Consider the following 21072-nt stretch of genomic DNA (forward strand, 5'->3'; position numbering starts at 1 on the left):
TCTCCAATTTTTTTTATTTAGAAATTCAACAGGAATGTCGATTTCTTTGATAACTTTGCTGTATTAAATCACTCTATAACCACAGTTGATTTGATTGGACTTTATCCAACAACCTAGTGCAAAAATAATAAGGGAACATAAATAAGAACAATACATGAACAGAAATGAGGACGCATACTATATGTGGGTTGTTTTTTTCGATATTTTGATTTTTTCGTATCTTATAAATTGGGTATCAATTAAATGATTACCACCAGGAGGAATTACCTGATGATCTACCACTATCAGCACTATTGTTACCCCATGAATTTGAATCATAACCACCTCTAAAACCACCACCGCCGCCGCCAGAGCCCCATGAGCCATTACTTCTTCCACTACCAACGTTGGAACTTCCAAATGATCCATTACCATGTTTACGATAATCTCTTGAACCATGGCCCCGGTTGGAATAACCACCGCCACCGCCACCGCCTCTTGTACTTCTACTTCTTCCTGAATCTCTTGACAATTCCTTTAAGAAATCTGGAACTTCTTGGTTTGCCTCTGTCAAGATCTCAATCATGCCTCTAACAATATTTTGATTACCTGCATTAAAGAATGACGTGGCAACACCTGTGTTACCAGCACGACCGGTTCTACCGATTCTATGGACATAATCATCAATATCACTTGGTAAATCAAAATTAATAACATGAGTCACATTGGGGATATCCAACCCTCTTGCAGCAACAGCAGTGGCAACTAAAAGATTTGCAGTACCAGCTTTAAATGCAGATAATGCACGTTCACGTTCAGCTTGTGTACGATCACCATGAATGGCAGTAGCTCTAAAATTTTGCATGATCAAGAAGTCAGTTAATTGATCTGCCATTCTCTTTGTTTCGACGAAAATTAAAGTTAAGCCATCACTGGTTGCGGATAATAAATCTAGCAGGGCAGAGTATTTATCTTGATCCTCGACATACAGGATTTTTTGAGTAATATTATCCGAAGTGGAACCAACTCTACCCACAGATAAGAAGACATAATCATTTAAGAAATCACGAGCTAATTGTTGGATATCGATTGGGAATGTGGCAGAAAACATTAAAGTTTGCCTTTCTCCAACTTGTGGCATATCAACGCCTTCCACGATATGTCTAATTTGCGGTTCGAACCCCATATCTAACATTCTATCAGCTTCATCTAATACTAAATATTTAATATTTTGTAATGAAATCTTACCACGTTCCAATAAATCACTTAAGCGACCAGGAGTAGCAACAAGTAAATCACAACCGTGATCGATTTCTCTCATTTGATTCCCAATAGGGGCACCACCGTATACAACGCATGGTTTCACCCAAGATCTATAAGTAAATTTCTTTGCCTCTTCGAAAATTTGAGTTGCCAACTCTCTAGTTGGAGCCAAAATCAAAGAAGTGGGATAACCTTTCTTGGAGTAAAAGTTTCTACCTTGTTCAGGAGTTGGGGAAGGACCGGATTTGAAAGCTTCTGAAAGGACGGGGAATAAGAACCCACCAGTCTTACCAGACCCAGTTTGGGCGCATGCCATTAAATCTCTACCATTAGCAATAATAGGAATAGAATATTTTTGTACAGGAGTTGGTTTTGAAAATCTGGCCAAGTTAATATTTTCTAACAATAAATCATCTAATTGAGGGGCAGTAAATTTATCAATAGGATCTGGAACTTTGGTCCCAGAAGCTTCCACGGGTATATCATCATAATGATCGAAATTAATACCAGATGAAAGAACGTGTGGATCATCAGCGACACCAAACAATTCCTTTTCTAATCTTTCATTTTTTTGGCCAGGGATTTGTTTCCCATCTACCCATCTCCCACCAGTACCTCTACCTAATCCACCACCAGTACCAAACCCTCTATCTCTGCTCATAAACGAGCTATCTCTGTCAAAAAAACCGCCTCCACGGCCTCCCCCACCTCCCCTAAAACTTCCTGATGAAGACCCACCACGGAAGTAACTGCCGCCCCTTCTTGAAGAAGGAGGACCACCACCATCCCTGTAGCCGCCGTAAGATTCACCTAATGGAGCTCTTCTGCCGTAATTATTACTTCCGTTGGAACCATTAGAAGGCCTCATCTTCCCACCGCTACTCTTGCCTCTCATATGAGGCGGGACATAAGAATGTTGAGAAGAATTAGCAGATGTTGCATTTTCTCCTTGGATATTGAAATCATGAACTTGTTCAGTTAAGTCAGTCATTTTTTTTATAGTAAAAGAATGGACGTTTTGTATAGTATGAACAGTATTCTATTCTATTGTATACTATTTCTATCGACTTTTCTGTATGTTATTAATTTTGTTAATGAAAAAGAAATGAGGAATAAAAATAATAAACAAAGGGAAGGTGGCAAAAAACAGAGAGAAACAATGTAAGATGGCATATCTCAGATTGTTGTTGTTTCCCTTCTCTTTATATAGCTCATAGGTGGGGCAGCAATAAAGTAGATCGATGAAAACGAAAAGAATTCCGCCCCTTATTTGCCCTAAGCTGTCCGGGGTAGCTCCGGTGTTAGGGCTAGATAAACAGGGTTTCTCTAGGGCAAACTTCCGGAAATATAGAAACAAGAACATGAACATGAATAACAGTAGAAGGGTTGAAGAAACAATACGAACTATATGATTCAACAAGATCAGATAAGCTTGGTGTGAAACCTAAAATAGCTATTATTTTGTTGGAGTATTTATTCTTTGCTTGATTAAAGTGCATATTTTGAGAGAGGCGAAGACAAGATGAGTATATCTCCTGCACCATATTCAAGGATTTCAAATCTAATAAGAACAACGAAACTTTCTCATGTCCCACAGAATTCAAGACCGTTGAATCCAACTACAAGTCATAAATATTACCCGACGCATCAAATCATCGAAACGAAACCATCCTCGTTATATAGACAAGATTGGGGTCTTAAGGCATCCATACCATCAAAGATCAAATCCAGATATTTAATCTTTAATGAAATGGATACATTAGAAAGATTGACTTCTTTTGAACCTCGTGGTGATACTCAATGGATTAGAAGAAGATTCAATGAGATGGGCATTAATATTAATTTCAATACCGGGAAAATTAATCCTTTGTTTGATACAAATAACTCTGCTGCTATGGAGGCAGATATCTCAAATCCTTTATCTTCCATGTTGAATATAGATGCAAAATCTAAGGCAGCAGGGCATGAGACAACCAAAAAATTGAAATTGAATGATGTTGTGGTGGCATTCCAATATTTGAAAAAATATAGGAATGAATTTAAAAAATGGTTATTGGAAAGGAATCCAGAGGTTTTCCTTGGTAAGAAATTCTCGCCAAAAGATATGAAAAATGATGCATTGGAATTTCTACAAGAAAAATTGGCGTCTAATAAGAGTTCATCGTCTCAATTAAACAACATCCCAAGAAAGATTGTTGGATCTGGTGGGTTAACTTATAGTTTACGTGGTAGATTAAAGAATTCACCTAATGGTATTGTTGAGAAAAATATTTTTGCTGGAAGATGTCTAAATTCGTTAAGTAATGAAAGATACACTTTAGCAGTCGGTGGGTTTATCACTACTGTTAATAGTCAAAGAATAGAAAACAAGTTAAGAGTCTCCAACAATGTATCAATCAGAGAATGTGTGGTCCCCGTGGATGTTAAGGATGCTACCTTGGATTCTGAAGGTAGAATTTTCATAAGGGCAAATGTTATTGATAGTCCCAATCAAAAAACCGTGGAGAATATTAAAAGTAAAAGTTTTTCGATGAAGTCCATAAGACTTGGTTCTAGAAGGAATCCAAAGCAAGCACCAAGGAATACGTCTGATTCTACTAGATATGCGAATGAATTATTGAAGATAATCAAAGATAATGGTAGATAAGCTGCGCAATATTGAATCGAAACAGAATGATTTAAATTTATACATATTCAAAGAAGAGATGGAAAGAAAAATTACTGTAAATAGACCATAGGGAGAACAAGAAAATGCTATTATACTTGTATATGTATATATATGATCGTGTTATCCTACTCATGTAGCATACAAGGTAATACAAAGAAAAACAATCGTAACCATAAATAACTATTCTCCAATATATACAGAAGTATATATGAGAAATGAAGCTTAAGCTCTTTAAATACTCATAACATTCTATGTATTTTTGTATCGTTTTCCACCTTTTCTATATCATCTATTTGTGCCCACCATTTGAATAAATAACTTTCGCAAATGATATTAAACCATGGAGTAAATTTTAAATTAGGATCCTCAAGCATGGACTTTAATTCATCCATAGAGACCCATTTATAATCTCTCACCTCATTAACATTTGGGTTTACAGTCAAGTCCTCTTTCGTTCCTGTGTAATTTAATTTATAAAACAATATATAATCGATTTCATGCTCACCCCAAGGTTCATTACTTGGTGCCATATAATGGATTCTATTTAAGAAATGAAATTTCCCCATACGCTCAATCTCCTCCGTTGGAATACCCAATTCATGATTTAATTTCCTTGTAGCGGCAACAATAGCACCTTGAATTTTCTTATCAAGATGATGGTTAGAGCCAATTTCATCATCGATACATAAAGGATGAGAACAACATGTATTTGTCCATAAACATGGGAATGTGATCTTTTCTGATGCTCGTTGTTGCAATAATAGTTTATTTTCAGAATTGAAAAGGAAGACTGAGAAAGCACGATGTAATAGACCTCGATTTATGTTTGTCATTAAATGACACATTTTCTTAGTTGCGGACCCAATAGCGTTATCATTCCAATCTAAGACTATACAGTTCTCATTCATTAGTTTAATTTGTTCCTCATCGTGGCCGGTAAAGATGGCATCTTGAGCGGAAGATGACTCACTCGATTTGGAATTTGGTCTCCTTCGCAAAGGTATGATGTCTGGGAATTTATCCAATATGTCATGAGATGACATGTTTTCAACTAGCTGAGAATAGGTCATTTGGTGTTCTGAATAGATGTGGTAGATGTATTTTTATAGCCGACCAGTTGGTATATGGAAAGAATGAAGTGGTGGTTGGTTCGTTAGCTCCTGTATTCTGCTGTTATATATATATATATATATATTGTTGAATTATATAGTCAAAAAGTGCATTCTCCAGTAACTTTTTTATTTTCACAACTCCAATAGACGTTCCGGCTCTAATTTAACGGAACTAAGAAGCTGGTTCTGTCGTTGTTGCTGCTAAACGACTTTTCCAAATTTTCTTTTTTTTGATTACACGATGGGGAAATCTTTAGAAGAAATATATTAATGATCTACGCCTATACGTAGATAGATAGGTAACCAAATTTTTTAAATTTTTCAAATTTTTGCAAAAAGAACCGGGACGGCGCGGGGGAAAGATAGGACGACACACTTTTGGGATTATTTTTTTCTTTCCTATTAGTGACACTCACACTCTCTGACCGGGAAACAGGGGATTTCCCTCGCATTCGCGGACACCGCGCGATATCTCGAAAGAAGGCACAACACTGCATAAATACGTATCTTCAGGTGGGTGTACACATATTTCTTAGAATATGCCACGTCAACTGAAAAATAAACTTTAGGCATACATATACTTATTACTTAAGCTGAATTACCTATATAAGAATACCTTCGTTGGTCACTTTTACCTTATGGGCTCTTTCTCATTTGCGTTTGGCATCTGTTTTGTTTCTGTCTTTTTCTTGCTTTTCTGTAGCAGTGGTAAGTTGAAAGAAACGAAATTCGAATAACGAAATGACAACAGGAAGTAAAGAGCAGGTACAAGCGAAACCAGCCAATACTGAATTAAAAGAGCCGATTAGACCAAATTTTGCTGAAAGAGATAGACTTGTTGAAGAAATTCAATCTAAAGTCCAAGAATATGATTCTGAATTGACAACTTTGAACAAGCGTATTAAATCGACCAAAGCAAATTATAAGAAACTTATTAAGGAGAGAAATGAAGTACAGGAAGAATATAAGAAATATTTGAAAACACAGTTAGACTTGAAAGGAAGTAGACAAAAAATCCAAGATCAAATAAAAATCGTTGATACAAATATTAAGAAGAAAAACACAGAGATTAATACAAAATTAGGTAAGAATAAATCCAGGTTTGGGTCTGCAGCTGGTGTTTCTATTAGAATTAAGGAAATTGAAGATTCCATTTCTTCAGGTAAATTAACATTGGTGGAAGAGAAAGTGTTGGAAAAGCAACTTAAATCTCTGAACAAAGTTTATAATGATTTTAAATCAGTAGTCCCTATCGTTAAATCTATTGGATCAGATGAAAAGAAAGTCACCGCTTTAAAGGAAGAGTTTTCTAGTCTTAATCCAAGAGAAGTTACAGCTAAAGTTGAACAACTCCAAAATAAATTGAAAGAGTTGCAAAATCAAGTGGAGAAGACGTATTCGAAGGAAGAAGCTGTGATCTTACAAAGAGATAAGTTACATCAAGTTAGAGAAGACAAATATGCTGAAATTCAGAAGACGAAAAGACACTATAATAAAATGTTTAAAAATTTTAAAAAACAGGAAGGTGTGTATAAGACAGCTATGAAAGAACAATTATTAAATAAGGAGGAAAGGAAACGATTAAGGAATTTAGCTGAAGCTAAAGAATCTATAGTAACTAAAATTCAAGAACGTCTAATTCAAGCTAAAATTCCTGCTTTCAGGGATGAAGTTAAAGCAATTGAAGGTTGTTTGGTCGCATTAGATCAAGATTTCAAGCCAGAAACAAGACATTTATTTGACAATGATATGATGAATGAAACTGTTTCTAAACCCGTTGAGAAAGATGATGATATCGTTTTAGTGGAATATGATGATGATGAAGCTTTCCTTAACACAGCGCCTTCAAAATCTAAAAAAATTAAGAAGAAGCAACAACAACAAAATGAGGGAACTCATGATAAAACTTTCCTAACAAAAATCGATGGTAAGATTACTTTGGAACCACTTTTGATCTCAACATTAGCTGAGTTTGAAATTGTCATCCCAATTTCTCAAGAAGAGCTAGAAAAAACTATTTCTCAACTAAGAGAAAAAAGGAAAGATTATATAGAAAGACAAAAGGAAGTAACTGAGAAGAACATTTTGACAGTTGAAAAGGAATTAGAGAGAGTAGAGCAAGATTTTGCTAAAAAAGAAGCAACTATAAAAGGGGAGATGGAAAAAAAGAAACTACAAAGACAAATGGAAAAAGCAAATTAAGTATTATTTATGGTATATTCTGCTGGTCACAGGATTTTACTAGGTACACTCCTATATAAATCATAAAAGACAAAATTCATTAATTTTCCTGAATAGTATAAAAAATCTTTTTTACGTTAATGATGTATAATACGTTAGTAGTATGCCCAATACTCAATGACGATGAAAAAGAGAAATCCTTATATATTAAATGCTGCGTTTATATCAATTGGGTGAGATGTAGATAGTTGTGGTCTTTGTGAATATTTATTCATTAGTTCTGCTCTAATATTTTGTAATAGAGAGAGATAACTTTGTTGTGGTTGGTAGGACATCACTTTGATGAAAGCATGGGACATAGCACCAATATTCTGTCCATCCTCAAACGTATCTGCAGATGTTTGATTATCTTTCGAACCTGATAACATAATTATATCTGCAGGAGAAAACTTCATTTGAATAACACGTTGGCGATCATAACCATTATTCCCCCCACCTACAGTATTACCTATAGATCTTAAAGAACCTAACAAATCCGATGTATTACCTGTTGCGTATGCCATTGCAGCTCCCAACCCACTTGATCCAATATTTTTCCACATGTTAGGTTCCTTTATCACACCTTTTGTAGAATATGTAAATGGTAAATCCAAAACTGTACCAGAATGACAAGAATCGAACAACGCAGTAAATGTCACACCTTGCATCAATGGTCTAACCATAATATCATGCATCAGGTCATCGACAATGAACCCTTGCGTTTCGAAATCCACAGGATAAATCACGTCATCCATTCCATCTTCTTCATCTCCATCTAAATCTGGTGTTTGACCACCATGCCCTGAATAATGTAAGAACAGATGATCACCAGGTTGAACATCTTTAACAAGCCAACTCATTGCTCTTAACATGTTATATCTGGTCGGTACACAAACTGGGTTTGCTTGATCATCTGTAAGTCTAACGATATCATCTGGTGAATATCCGTATCTTTGAACTAAGAAATTATACATATTTTGGGTATCATTGATGCATCCGCTTAATTGGTTTCTGGAACCAAAATAATTTATTCCTATTAGAAGTGCCTTACGTTTCCCATAACTGTAGGAAGATTCTTGTGGAGGGGGAGGGTACGCTTCGTACGCCACTTGAGTTCCATAATATGGATCACTACTGTATGATTGGTAAATTGGATCTGGTTCGTACTGATAATATTGTTGAGGAGGAGGCGGTGGAGCATTGTACATGGGTTGTTGATACTGGTATTGATTTGGGTCATAAGCGTAATTATATTGTTGTCCGTTTGAGTACATGATGTTATATTAATTTGAAAGGCTGCATGGAAGTTTGTTCTCTCAAGATCTCAGTTTTTTTAAAGATATTTTTTTGTAACTTGATGTTGGCTTAAACTTGTGCTGTTGGCACAACATATATATAGTGCTGTATTTTCTCGAAGGCTTAGCTCGGTGTTATCATATATACTGTGAATATACAAAAGAGGACTCCTTCCTTTTTCCCTTATGTATGTAAGAGAAGGATGGAATACATTCTACTATATATAAACAAACAGGACCTATCAGTTTGATGGATCTTGTTTACCTTGTGATGACTTATCTCCAAGATGTATATCATCTGATCTGCATAATCTTACTTTATTACTCTTACTCGATTACGTAAAGGAGATCTTCGAGACTTAGTGTATTTAGGGTTTACAATATTTATTTATTAGGGATATGTTTATTAGCCCTAAATAAATACAACAGGGCAAGGAAACGTCCCCATTAGGAAAACATCAAACAAAAATAGAAAAATAAACAAAACGAAAACAAGAATACGTATTATATATGTACTAACTTGTGGACATCTGAAACAGGGTTCTCATGTTCCAAAGAACAAGGGTCCATTCTGATAAAAAGATATATAAAAGATCCACACATCTATCGCTAAGGTCTACAAACTAATTTTTAATTTTTGCTTTGAAAAAATATAGACAAATACTATAAAAAAATTACAGAACAATCTACGGAACTATCATTCTTAATATAAATTATAACCCCCCTCCCTTCACCTAGGAAAAGACTTTACAGAAGAGCAAACTTTTCAAAAAATATGTCAACTCAGGACCCATTAGAAAACTTTTATAGACAATTCCAAATATTCGTCAAGAATAATCCGAATGTTATATCTGCTGCTCGTGCAGCTTCCCAAATCCCTGAATCAGCAAAAGCAGTCATCATCCTCTCCCCTTATTCCTTACAACATCAATTCCCACGAGACTGGGTCTCCAGCTCATACAAGAAAACAATAGTGGAAAGACCAGAAAGATTACTAGCATGCTCAATGGGTATTTCTGCCGCTATTACAATGTATCCAGCACTATTCACTTTAAAATCATCCCATAACAAAATGGGTTCTCTTTTATCACCTCACGTTTATAAAGTGCATGGTAGTCAATGGCCTAAAGAAATCCTCCGATTATGTAAAGAAGCTGATTCAAAATTAGCTCAGGGGAAACTGGAAGTACCAGATTCATGGAATTCTGGTGACATTTATTTAAGCTCTAAAACAGTTCAAGCATTACAAGGGTCTATTGGTGCCTTGGAGACAGCTGTAGATTCCATATTCAAAGGTCCCTCCCCGGAGCATATTAGTAACAGAGCTTTTGTGGCTATACGACCACCAGGACATCATTGTCATTTCGCTACACCATCAGGGTTTTGTGTCTTAAATAATGCACACGTTGCCATTGAATATGCTGCGGATAGTTATGACGTGACACATGTTGCTGTGTTGGATTTCGATTTGCATCATGGAGATGGTACACAGGATATTTGTTGGAAACGTGCTGGTTTCAAACCAGATGAAGAAACTAAGGAAAACGAAGAGTATGATGGATTTGGGAAAAAATTAGCTGAGTTTCCAAGGGTCGGGTATTTCTCAATGCACGATATTAATTCCTTCCCAACAGAATCGGGTTTTGCAACAAAGGAAAACATCAAGAATGCTTCAACTTGTATAATGAATTCACATGATTTGAATATTTGGAATATTCATTTGTCCAGTTGGAGTAATGAGGAGGAATTTTCTAAATTATATCGTTCCAAATATAGATTATTATTTGCCAAAGCTGATGAGTTTTTCAAAACCGCGAAGAGTGAAATGGCTGATATGGGGAAACCATTCAAGGGATTAATATTATTAAGTGCTGGATTTGATGCCTCCGAATTCGAACAGAAAACGATGCAAAGGCATTCAGTTAACGTACCGACTGAATTTTATACCATGTTTACCAAGGATGCCTTAAAATTGGCTCAAATGCATTGTCAAGGGAAAGTTTTATCGTTAATGGAAGGTGGTTATTCAGATAAAGCCATTACGTCAGGTGTGTTTGCACATCTAATTGGACTTCAAAATCAAGATTGGATCAAAGAATGGGGGTCGGAACATGTCGTTAAGGAAATTGTACGTGGTTGTAAACCAGCATGGAAACCTTACAAAACAAAGCGATCGAAAGATGTTATAAGGGTATGGGCAGAAGAAGTAATACGCTTAGGTAGGTCGATGATTCCTGAATTTGAAGATGTAATTTTCAAATCAAAAGAGAAAATAAGACAGAAAACTGACGTGGCACCTACGATTTCTCAAAGAGTAACCAGATCACATGGACATTATCAACCTACTTCCCCTGTGAAAGACTCTGATGTAAAACTGGATAGACACTCTCCGGAAAAGACAACGACAGTCGATAAAGATAGGAATGTACCTTTTATTGAACAACACTTTTCTGATGAAGATGAAAATGAAGATGACGATTATGTTTATGATGAAGAATTAAATGAAACATTTAACAAGACAGTCGAAGATATTACTATTGATGACATTTCAAGACATTTGGAGACGTTAGAAATCGTCCAATCAGATGATGAAGAGGAAGAACAACAATCAAGGAGCAGATCCCAACGTTCAAGTCACCAACAGCAACAGCAACAACCGAGACGTTTGCAGAGTAATGGAATGTATAAAATCCCATCCAGAACAACTACACAGCATTTAAGACAAAGTCGTAATCCCAACGCTCCTGGTTACGAAGACAGTGATATATCCATGATCTCTCATATTTCCACCACAAGGAAACATACTACAAGAAGTGGAGGCAGATGGTAGGTAATATCTGCTATTTATGTTTAGGTCTTCTTTTTTCCTGCTTCGTGCCAACAAAAGGATAGGGATACGTTTACTGTTATATTGTATGCTTCTTGATATACGACATATATCGATGCTTACATTACACTTAAAATCAATGCATATATGGTAAATACACTTTGTATTATATTGTATTATATTGTATTACTTATAATACACTTTCTTTAGGCCTTCAAAGTCTATTTTGCGAAAATATAAATAAGAACAGATTAATGACCGCCAAAGGCCGATCACATATTCTTACAGGATTTAATGTCCAAAAAAAGATATATATCGACAGCCTCGCAGAAAGAATATACTACAAAAATGACTACAAGTATAAGTTATAATTTATTAACTACATACATACACTATAAAAGAGAAGATTAAGACAAATAGGCGATTTAGAAATATTAAGTATATGTTACAACAATCTTATATTCATTTCTCTCATCTATAATTGTGGAATATTAATATCTAACTGCTCCCTTTGCGATCCATCTATTGGTTCAGCACCTTGGAAAATACAAGCAAAATCCACAATAAATGGCTGTAACAAAGTGATAGGGATATTCAAAGTGGGAGAGAAAACAATACAAAGATTTCTTACGTTCATTTTATTTAGTTTATTATTAGCATTAATTTTTACCAGTAACTCAAACAATGCATACATTAGGGACAAATTTTCTTTCGGTATTTCACCATTTGCAACAACTTCTCTTAATTGTAAAGCAGTATTTAGTGGGTCGTCATGATTGTCATCTATAATTTTCTTTAATGGTAAATATTGTTCATCACCGAATATCATATGGGGTAATTTTCTCAAATAAAGCTTTAGTAACCCTGAGATTGTATTTACACTTACTAAAGTAGAAACTTCGTCGCCATTAGGATCGGCGATTGTTTCATTGTATTGGCATAAATCAATATCGTACTCTTGGTCAAATTTTTCTTGTAATGTTTTGATTAATGTACTTGAGCCGCTTAGTCTGAAAATACCTTCTTCTTGGACACCACGGTTCTTATATAAATATTCCAAACATCGATATACAACACTCGGTATTTCATATTTTCTTTGGTATGTGTGCGAACTTAATTTTAAACAATCATTTAAGGATGAACCAAAGACTGTGGCAGACTGAGGCATATATGAATGGCTGTTGGTTCCAGAGATTGATGGCACTAAGGTTTGGTTATTCAAATCTACAGATCTTACTGAAGATTTCGTTGGGGATTTAAGTTCAAGATCATGTGGAGGGATATTATCATAATCTATTCCAGTAAGTTTCTTGAACGGGAAAAAGCTTCGCTTCTTATTTCTTCTAACTTCCTTATCATCTTCTATACTTTCTAAGAAAGGCTCATACGTTGCGGTTTGTGAACTGATACCTGTGTTGCTTTCGGTTGAATTAGATGTCACTTCAGATGTTAAATCGGTGACATATAATCGATCTGACCCTGTTGATAATCTCCGCTCTGCAATATTCAATGAGAACGAGTTTTCCAAAAACTGACTAATAGCAGAAATCCATAATTCACGTTCCTTGGAAGTTTCTGTGCATAAGAAATATTTGGTAGTTGAAGATAATCCGCTTTTCCTATGTTCATTAATTAAAAAGCCGTTCTTCGTTCCATACTTATCATCAGGTAGATTCGGCAGTAATTCCATCATTGCCCCTTTTAGTCGTATCGTCTCGAACAATTGTCCTTTATTGAAAAACTGTAATGTATTTTCAGTTAATATACAATATCTCGTCTTCCAATTGTTAGCGTTGGATAAAGTTTTTGGTTTCCTAATTAATAAATATCCTTCTTTAATTGTATCACCTAGATCTAATGGGTTCATCGCCGTATCAGTACTTATGAATTGGGCAATTTTCAATGAAACATTTGGTGGCAATTTAGGCACGGCATCAAAAAGAGACTCAAAATATTTATTCAATATTTCTCTTCGTTGATCTATACGTATTGGAAGATTTGAATTGAAGAAACTCCTATCAGGTAAGTTTGGTATCGTTACTAATTTGTTTGAAGTTAAATGAGATTTTAAATATACGTCTAATTCTCTCACTTTATTGATTGTCTTTGAAAATTTAAACATTTCCTTACCAGTGTTCTTGTCTATAATACCAAAAAGAATATAATTTTCTTCATATCTGTTCAGATCATGTTCCTCTTTATTTTCATTATATAATGTGCTTAAAATTTCAATTCTTACCGTAAAGAGTTCAGTAGGCTGAACGAATAAGGGAATATCTGATTTCAGAGACGATGCAGTATCGGAAACCGACCTAACATTCTCTGTTTTTGATTTTTCCTGTTGAACAGACAACGTCTGGTTACTCGCGGTATCCTCGGTAGTATTCGGGGTTGAGGCATTCGAATCACTGTGATGAGAAGAAATTTTAACGTGTAATAAGTCATTCAAAATGTTCTGTTTCTTCGTCGATGATGAAATCGTTGATGCATTAGTATCCTCAGTCCCTTCAGATATCGAGAAATTGGAGAATCCCTGTCTAGGGGACGTGCCAGTTGTGTTATTGCTACTAGGAGTCCCATTAATCATATTAGTCTTCCTGTTCAAAATAAGAGGAGATCCCAACCTATTGAATGTCGGGGTCATGTTGATATGCTTTTCAGAAACAGGCGTAAGTACAGGGGCAGATATGCGGCTTAGTTGTGGTTTTCCGTCTCTGTATGGGTTAACTGAATTATTCGTCTCTAAATCTTTCTCTAAATTCTTTGGTAATGGTTGATCATCGTTATTTTCCTTAGGGAGTAATGGAGCTGTGCCTACCAGCTCTTCATGCTCCTTCAACCTTTCCTTTTCTTCCTTGGCTTCTTCCATTTCTGCCTCTTCTTCTTCGCCGAATGAAGTATCCAACAATTGGGCGAAATTATTTAGTTTTGCTTTGGAATTTGGAGAGAACTCCATACTTTTCTTCCCAGACGAAGTACTCCTTCTTAAATGAGCTAATGGACTTTTGGAATCAGAATATGTTGAAGGACTTCTTACGGATGAGATAACTTCATTTGAGAGAGTTCTTCTGGTATCGAGTATTTCCTCTTTGAAAGCTCCGTTATTCAAGTCATCTGTACTAAATTGCGAGTTACCCCTTAAAGGTGAATGGATATGATTGTTTATTACAGAGGTAACTCTATTTGGATTTTGAGGAGAACCCATTTTATTTTGTAAAGGAGATTCTACCGAATTTCTTGGTGATTTAATAGTAATTCTTGAAGTTGTGTATGTTACAGACGTTGCCGGACTTGACAAGGATTCTTGTAATTTTGTAATTTTGTGAGGGCTAGAAATGAATCTGGCTGCATTCAGTAACTTAGTGTTATGATGAGAATCGTTATTAGTGGTCGTCGTAATAATGTCTACTTGAGGCTTTTGAGCAGAGTCCAGTTGACTTGAGGTAGAGGTGGATTGTGGTATTGGAATGCTGAGATTTTTGGTATTACTTCTCCTGTCCGATCTTGGTGGTAGGGTCAAAGATTGTCGTGTTGCATCTGAATCTTTCGATATACTCGAAGATTGATCAAGTATGACGTCTAGCGATTCACTGTTAACAGATTTACGGTTTTCCCGAAGCAAAGAAATGGTCTTCTTCAAGCTATCTATTTCTGTTTCGTATTCTTGAACTAATAGTTTAAGTTTCACGTTTTCTTTAAATAGTTCATCATAAGTGGGTTTGTTATCATTTGTAGGGTCCGTAGTTCTCTCTATGTATTCTATGGTCTTATCTCTTTCCGATATATGATTATCATATTGAGCCAATAATTCTAAAGTGGCAGAGCCATTTGGTTGTTCTGACATCTACAATACGAGTATGTCGTTTTGGTCAAGAGGTCCTCTAATTTTAACGTATGATTAAAGCCAGGGATCTGGTGCTAAAAGGGTATATCTTGAGGCAACTCTTCTAACAAATAGGCAGATAGGTTCAATAATTAAAAGGTACAGGTATTTCAAATTTATTACCAATCAAAAGTACATTTAATAGCCTTGCAAAACTGAATTTCTTGTTAAGCTTTATTGTTACGATTATCCAGATATCTATTGTTGTTGATGTTCCTATTTTTCAGTTTATTGTTTAATCAAAAATTTGGGAAAAAATGATAAGTGTAGCCCTCTATCATTATGTTAGCCCTACTTAATTAACCCTCTCTTTAATTGTTTACCCTATTTAGCCCTTTTATATATTAGGTTAAATTATTATTCCCCTAACTTCATTTTGTGGACCCTAAAGGCGGGATTTTTCAGAATTCTGGAAAGTTTTCAGTGGTACTTACGTAAAGAATATAATCTTAGTGTAGAAGTTAAAGTAATAGGTAAGAAAATCGAGCTCATTACTGGCTTATCTCACAAAAGAAGAATACCGTTCCATTATATTAATAGTCTTTCTCACATAATAGACATTCTTTTCCTTCTTTGTTGTTTGTTACTCGCTTTCTGTTTTCCTGGTAATTAATTAGAAGTGGAAAGAAAAAGATTGAATATCAATAAGTTTAAAAATTCCCAAGACAAATCCTTTTACCACAGTGTACTATAGTCTTACATTATGTCAAATTCAGAAGCCAGTAAAGTTTATGAATTGATTGTTAGCTCAGTTATCAACGAAGTTCGTGAAGATTTTGAGAATGCAGGTATTGATGAACAAACATTGCAAGATTTGAAAAGGGTTTGGCAATCTAAATTAACAGAAACTAAGGTGACTAATTTCACATGGGATGAAGAAGTATTTCCACACGTAGCTGCAACAGAAGGCCAGCAATTACCGGGAGCTCCACAACTAATAGATAGTAATCTTGATGCTAATGGAAATCCTGTCACGATTGTTAAAGAAGAAGAAGGTCAGAATTTAGTATTACCTGGATTAATTTATGATTCTAATTCAACAAATGGAGTAAAGACTGAAAATGAAAAAATGAATATACCGGAACCACTTATGAAGAAGGAAGAGTCGCACTCAATAAACCAAGTTATCAATAATGCTAGTAGCGCTAATGATACTCAAGACACCGAACGAGAACAAACAGATGACGTTCCTGAAAGTACCAGCCCTCAACAAATAGAACTAACGATAGAGAATGCAAACGATAAAACGATAGACCAATTACGATTGCAGGAAAAGAAAGCTAAGAGAAGTGCATTGTTGGATAATGATGAAGTGGGTTCTGAATTAGATGATTCTGACGATGATTATTTGATTAGTGAAGGAGAAGATGACGGTCCTGATGAAAACTTAATGTTATGTTTGTATGATAAAGTTACTAGAACCAAGGCAAGATGGAAGTGTAGTTTAAAAGATGGTATAGTTACCATTGCACATAAAGATTATTCATTCCAAAAAGCTCAAGTAGAAGCTGAATGGGTTTGAAAAAAGCGTACGTAAAAAAGCCCTGTGAAAAGACGTTCATAACTAGCGATTCTTTTGTAATATATACCCTCCGTTATTTAATAAATATAAAGTTAGCACAAGAGCAATCGCGGTAGGCAAACTTCTCCGTCATTGTGTATGATTCGTTGTCCCTCTACCCAGCAATTTGCGGTTATGAGAAAACCAGACTCTATAGCGAAGCCTAAAACGACGATTCCTTCAGAATTGACTTGTAAAAAGCAGTATATTTCATAATTTAAAGAAAGTGAGTATCATTTAGTTGATCGGATAAAGACCTCCTTCACCCTTAATAAAAAAGCTTTCAATGTTTTTCAATGTAATTTCGGTCTGTTCTTTGATTTCCTGAAGTGAGGTACTACCTATATGAGGTAATGCAGTTACGTCCCATCTCTGTATGAGATCTTTTCTCACCAAAGTTGTTTCATCTTTATAAACGTCAAGTCCGCAAGAAGCGATTTTTCCATTGGATAATCCTTCTAATAGTGCATCTTCATCGATACATGCTCCTCTGCCGACGTTGATAATTCTTACGCCATCACGACACATTTGTAAGGTTTTTTTATTGATCAAATTTGTAGTGGATTCGTTGCTAGGAAGGCATAAAATTATAAGATGGCTACTATACCAGGTTTCCTTATTATCTAATGAATCCCAATAAGTTGCCGCATAACCTAGTTGACTTTTAGATATGGGGCCAGAACGTTTATAATAGTTAACTTCCATATTAAACAGGGTTTTCAATTTGGAGCCAATAGCTTGGCCAATAGATCCAAAACCTAATATCAATACGCTTTTATTTGTTGGAGACTCAAACAATTTTGTATCATATCCGCCAACACCATAAGATGTGTCCCATCTAGTTGGGATAACCAATTCATTTTTGGGATCAATTTTTGTTGGCCAGTCGTTTTTACCATGTGTAGATTGTTGTTTTGAACCAATATATTTCTTACATTCTTTAATTTCACCCACGTCAACGTATTTAAAACAATGTTCCCAAAATGAAGTCATTCTAAAGCAACTCAAGACCAAATGAATTGCAACTTCACATACATAGTTAGCAGCATGTGGTCCTATATTGCATACTTTTATGTTCTTCTCATTTAATAGTTTCAAATTTAAAAATTCACAACCAACCCAAGGGACCATTAATGATGTTATAGAACTGGGGAATTTTTTAATATATTCATTTATGTCTCCCATGATGGAGAGAAATTCTTCAGTTATCCAAATACAATCAATCTGTACTTCATAGGAGGGATCATTAATGAATTGGATGAATGCATCGGGTGTGGACATTTCGTATGTAATAAAGTTGATCTTGTCACAGATGTTTTCCCAATTCAAGGGATCAGTTTCTTCTTCATCATCGTTCTTATGATGTTGGTAGACTTCCCATTGGAATTTGTAGGGGATTATGACAGTTGGATTTGATAAATTTATTTCTTTGTCGGTGACCAAGTTTTTCTTTTGATTGATTGTCATTTTAGATTGGTTTAATTATAAATTCTTGATGATATGTATTGATTTCCTCCCCTTTCAAAAAGTGCTAGTCATTAATTCTGTATTAATTTCTTGAGTCACGTACATAAATTATTATTTGTGGAGACGCTACAGCCATTTCGGACTTTTCCTATCTCGGAAATATGTATTAAAACGAAATGATGTAACATGATATAATATGGCAGAAAAGAAGTTTTTTACATAAAGTTAATGTACATCTGTTTGGTATTATTGGTTTCACGCTTTTATAACTAAGTTAATATATGGATTTTTTATATAGTATATAAAGGCGTCATGTTTTATTTATTTCTATTGTGCGCCATTTTGAAGATCTGTCTTAGTGTTAATCCAGAGTTTAATGAAACCAGTGATACCTGAACATAGGGATAATGCAGCATAAGTACCCTTTGGAGTCTTAATATTTAATAAATCAGTAGTATTTGCCAGACAATCAAAGGATAATCTTGTTAAATCAAGATAAACTATACGTTTTTCATGATTTAGATTTACCAATTGATTGTCTAATTCAATTTCTAATGATGATAAATCGTTGTTGTTACCATTTTGTTGGATCTCACTAATTAGTTGCTTCCTTAATGGAGATGTATTGTCGGTATTGTCATTGCTATTGTTGTTATTATTGAAATAATTAGACGCTAGCATGGTATCATTTCTAATTTTCAATTGAATTTGCAATTCAAGGATTTTTCTTTGTATATCTTTCAATTTGAACCAATTTTGTTTCCATGATAATAAGATATCGTATTGCCAGGCGATAGTTTCATGTTTAGTAACCCAACTATAGGTCCTTTCTTGTGGATTCCAAATTTTCAATTTATATAGTAAATCTAATTCGTCAAAGATGGTATAGTATAAATCGATGGAATCTTGTAAAGATTTTTCATTTAACCATAATTTCTCGATATCATTTAAATTAGTAGCTTTCGTTGTGGATCTTAATTTTTTGACAAAGGTTAATAATTTGAATGGAGATGATCCAAATCTTATCATATATCTGAAAATACTTAACTGTGATGTAATGAATGAAACATTATGGTTTAAATTTTGTAAGAATGAAAGAGTAAATAATCTGACGAATTTGACTGGATGCACTAAGATTGATTTTAACGGGATAATACTTGTACCTGAGCTGGTAGTTGAGAGGGATAATAAAAGCTTTTTCATTTTGATGTTTGTTTCGGTCGATGACAAATCAGTCAATATCCATGATTTTAGTAAATCCAAAATACATTTAATTATCTTGACAAATTTATCTTTACCTGCTAAAGAATTAATTAGATATTTTAAAATATCTACATTTCTAACTACTTTTTTGATTTTTGATTCTGGTTTAGCCCAAGAATTTGGTATATTTAGTTCCGGTGAAGATGAAGGACTGATATTGGTAGCAGCTAATAAGGTTAATTCGGAATCATTTTTTGTAGGGTCAACTTGATTCAAAGATATAGGTAGTCTCAAATTATTATCATCGAAATCTTTTATAATGGGGTTAAGAATATTATTCCCCTTTTCATTTCCTATAATTAATCCTGGCTCATCTAAGGACATGATTCGTTGACTTTTCTAGTATTGAATTTTGTATCACACGAGTAATGGTAATTTCAGTATCAAATATTTGTTTTTCTATGTCTGCGAAGAAAGCTTTTCCATTGTTACGATACCTGTTTATATAACATAATACCAGCGTTTTGACTGGGTCTTCTTTTTATTAATATGGTTCTGTATGTGACTGACTACTAAATGTAGGTTAAGTGATTTTTCACTCTGGCGTTATACGTTTGTGCGTGCTTATTACCCTCTGATTTTCCCATGGGAAATTCCCGAAAAAGAACTGGCCAATGGGCAATAAGCGAAGGGGGGAAGTATTTCCACGGGAAAACTAAAACTAAAAAATTATTATCTCCGAAGTGACAGAGAGTAATTGAAAAAACAAATTAGCGCCGCTCGGTTTCGATCCGAGGACATCAGGGTTATGAGCCCTGCGCGCTTCCACTGCGCCACGGCGCTTACTAATTTGTGATTTTTGTTGGTTAACTGATAGTCTTAGGTGAGAGTTTAATTCTGACGATTTCCTTCCTCAGTGAACGTAACATGTTCGTCAACTGCTATAATTGTTCGAACAGGCTCTTTAATATGTAACAGTAAAGGTCAAGATAGCAAGTTTGGCACAACGTTCTTTAAAAAGGTTCACAGTGAATACCACATATAGAAACAAGACGAGGGATTCCCAGTACGACTGGAGGTGATTGATGAATACAGATTGATCAATCATTTCATCTCTCAAAGATAAAATGTTGATGAAGTATTATCTATTCCACCATCGACATGAATATAAATAGACCAATAATTCGAGCATCGATTACTGGTTCTCCCTTTATTTTTCTTATACTTTTATTTATATATTTATGTGTTCTTTGTGTTGGAAATAAGACATAACTGTCCCTTGGATCAGTTAAATTGGGAGAAATATGTGTAGCAATGTTACTAACACTTTTTCAAGGTATAACCAGTCGTCCTCTTTTAGCATTTGCCACAAGAGTCCTATACATAACGTATATATATATATCTATTTATCTCTTATATATTTTATTTTCTCGATGATATCTCATCGTGAAAATTTTTCTTTCTCTTGTCACCTCGGCATATCTACCGTACATTACGACAATATTGTGTGTCTGTAAATCAATGTCCTTTTAGCAAATCGACATATATGTACCATATATTCCAATACTTTGTTATTCCCTTTTGAGAAAACTGA

The 21072-nt window shown here is 34.8% G+C and overlaps 10 protein-coding genes and 1 non-coding gene across 11 annotated transcripts; 4 read left to right on the forward strand and 7 right to left on the reverse strand.

Annotated features, from left to right (window-relative positions):
- Nucleotides 1–247: 247 nt before the first annotated feature.
- On the reverse strand, nucleotides 248–2233 carry DBP1 (putative DEAD-box ATP-dependent RNA helicase DBP1; the record flags this gene model as incomplete). The annotated part of the gene is made up of 1 exon (XM_003670255.1): nucleotides 248–2233. One exon carries the CDS (start codon nucleotides 2231–2233, stop codon nucleotides 248–250), a length of 1986 nt encoding a protein of 661 aa, XP_003670303.1.
- A 531-nt stretch (nucleotides 2234–2764) lies between these two features.
- On the forward strand, nucleotides 2765–3889 carry MRP51 (mitochondrial 37S ribosomal protein bS1m; the record flags this gene model as incomplete). Its single annotated transcript, XM_003670256.1, has 1 exon — nucleotides 2765–3889. One exon carries the CDS (start codon nucleotides 2765–2767, stop codon nucleotides 3887–3889), a length of 1125 nt encoding a protein of 374 aa, XP_003670304.1.
- Nucleotides 3890–4149: 260 nt separating this feature from the next.
- On the reverse strand, nucleotides 4150–4980 carry IDI1 (isopentenyl-diphosphate delta-isomerase IDI1; the record flags this gene model as incomplete). Its single annotated transcript, XM_003670257.1, has 1 exon — nucleotides 4150–4980. The coding sequence occupies one exon, from the start codon at nucleotides 4978–4980 to the stop codon at nucleotides 4150–4152; it is 831 nt and encodes a 276-aa protein (XP_003670305.1).
- Nucleotides 4981–5763: 783 nt separating this feature from the next.
- Nucleotides 5764–7224, forward strand: NDAI0E02460 (uncharacterized protein; the record flags this gene model as incomplete). The annotated part of the gene is made up of 1 exon (XM_003670258.1): nucleotides 5764–7224. The coding sequence occupies one exon, from the start codon at nucleotides 5764–5766 to the stop codon at nucleotides 7222–7224; it is 1461 nt and encodes a 486-aa protein (XP_003670306.1).
- Nucleotides 7225–7403: 179 nt separating this feature from the next.
- NDAI0E02470 (caspase family protein) lies at nucleotides 7404–8516 on the reverse strand (the record flags this gene model as incomplete). Its single annotated transcript, XM_003670259.1, has 1 exon — nucleotides 7404–8516. One exon carries the CDS (start codon nucleotides 8514–8516, stop codon nucleotides 7404–7406), a length of 1113 nt encoding a protein of 370 aa, XP_003670307.1.
- Nucleotides 8517–9312: 796 nt separating this feature from the next.
- HOS3 (histone deacetylase) lies at nucleotides 9313–11367 on the forward strand (the record flags this gene model as incomplete). The annotated part of the gene is made up of 1 exon (XM_003670260.1): nucleotides 9313–11367. The coding sequence occupies one exon, from the start codon at nucleotides 9313–9315 to the stop codon at nucleotides 11365–11367; it is 2055 nt and encodes a 684-aa protein (XP_003670308.1).
- Nucleotides 11368–11839: 472 nt separating this feature from the next.
- On the reverse strand, nucleotides 11840–15208 carry BEM3 (GTPase-activating protein BEM3; the record flags this gene model as incomplete). Its single annotated transcript, XM_003670261.1, has 1 exon — nucleotides 11840–15208. The coding sequence occupies one exon, from the start codon at nucleotides 15206–15208 to the stop codon at nucleotides 11840–11842; it is 3369 nt and encodes a 1122-aa protein (XP_003670309.1).
- A 742-nt stretch (nucleotides 15209–15950) lies between these two features.
- Nucleotides 15951–16769, forward strand: TOA1 (transcription initiation factor IIA large subunit; the record flags this gene model as incomplete). The annotated part of the gene is made up of 1 exon (XM_003670262.1): nucleotides 15951–16769. The coding sequence occupies one exon, from the start codon at nucleotides 15951–15953 to the stop codon at nucleotides 16767–16769; it is 819 nt and encodes a 272-aa protein (XP_003670310.1).
- A 276-nt stretch (nucleotides 16770–17045) lies between these two features.
- Nucleotides 17046–18275, reverse strand: NDAI0E02510 (glyoxylate reductase; the record flags this gene model as incomplete). The annotated part of the gene is made up of 1 exon (XM_003670263.1): nucleotides 17046–18275. One exon carries the CDS (start codon nucleotides 18273–18275, stop codon nucleotides 17046–17048), a length of 1230 nt encoding a protein of 409 aa, XP_003670311.1.
- A 327-nt stretch (nucleotides 18276–18602) lies between these two features.
- Nucleotides 18603–19862, reverse strand: PEX25 (Pex25p; the record flags this gene model as incomplete). Its single annotated transcript, XM_003670264.1, has 1 exon — nucleotides 18603–19862. One exon carries the CDS (start codon nucleotides 19860–19862, stop codon nucleotides 18603–18605), a length of 1260 nt encoding a protein of 419 aa, XP_003670312.1.
- Nucleotides 19863–20249: 387 nt separating this feature from the next.
- NDAI0Etrna8M lies at nucleotides 20250–20321 on the reverse strand. The gene has a single exon. It is a non-coding gene; the product is annotated as a tRNA-Met (tRNA).
- Between the last annotated feature and the right edge of the window lie 751 nt (nucleotides 20322–21072).

This window comes from Naumovozyma dairenensis, chromosome 5 (assembly GCF_000227115.2).
Source record: "Naumovozyma dairenensis CBS 421 chromosome 5, complete genome".
Classification (NCBI taxonomy): domain Eukaryota; kingdom Fungi; phylum Ascomycota; class Saccharomycetes; order Saccharomycetales; family Saccharomycetaceae; genus Naumovozyma; species Naumovozyma dairenensis.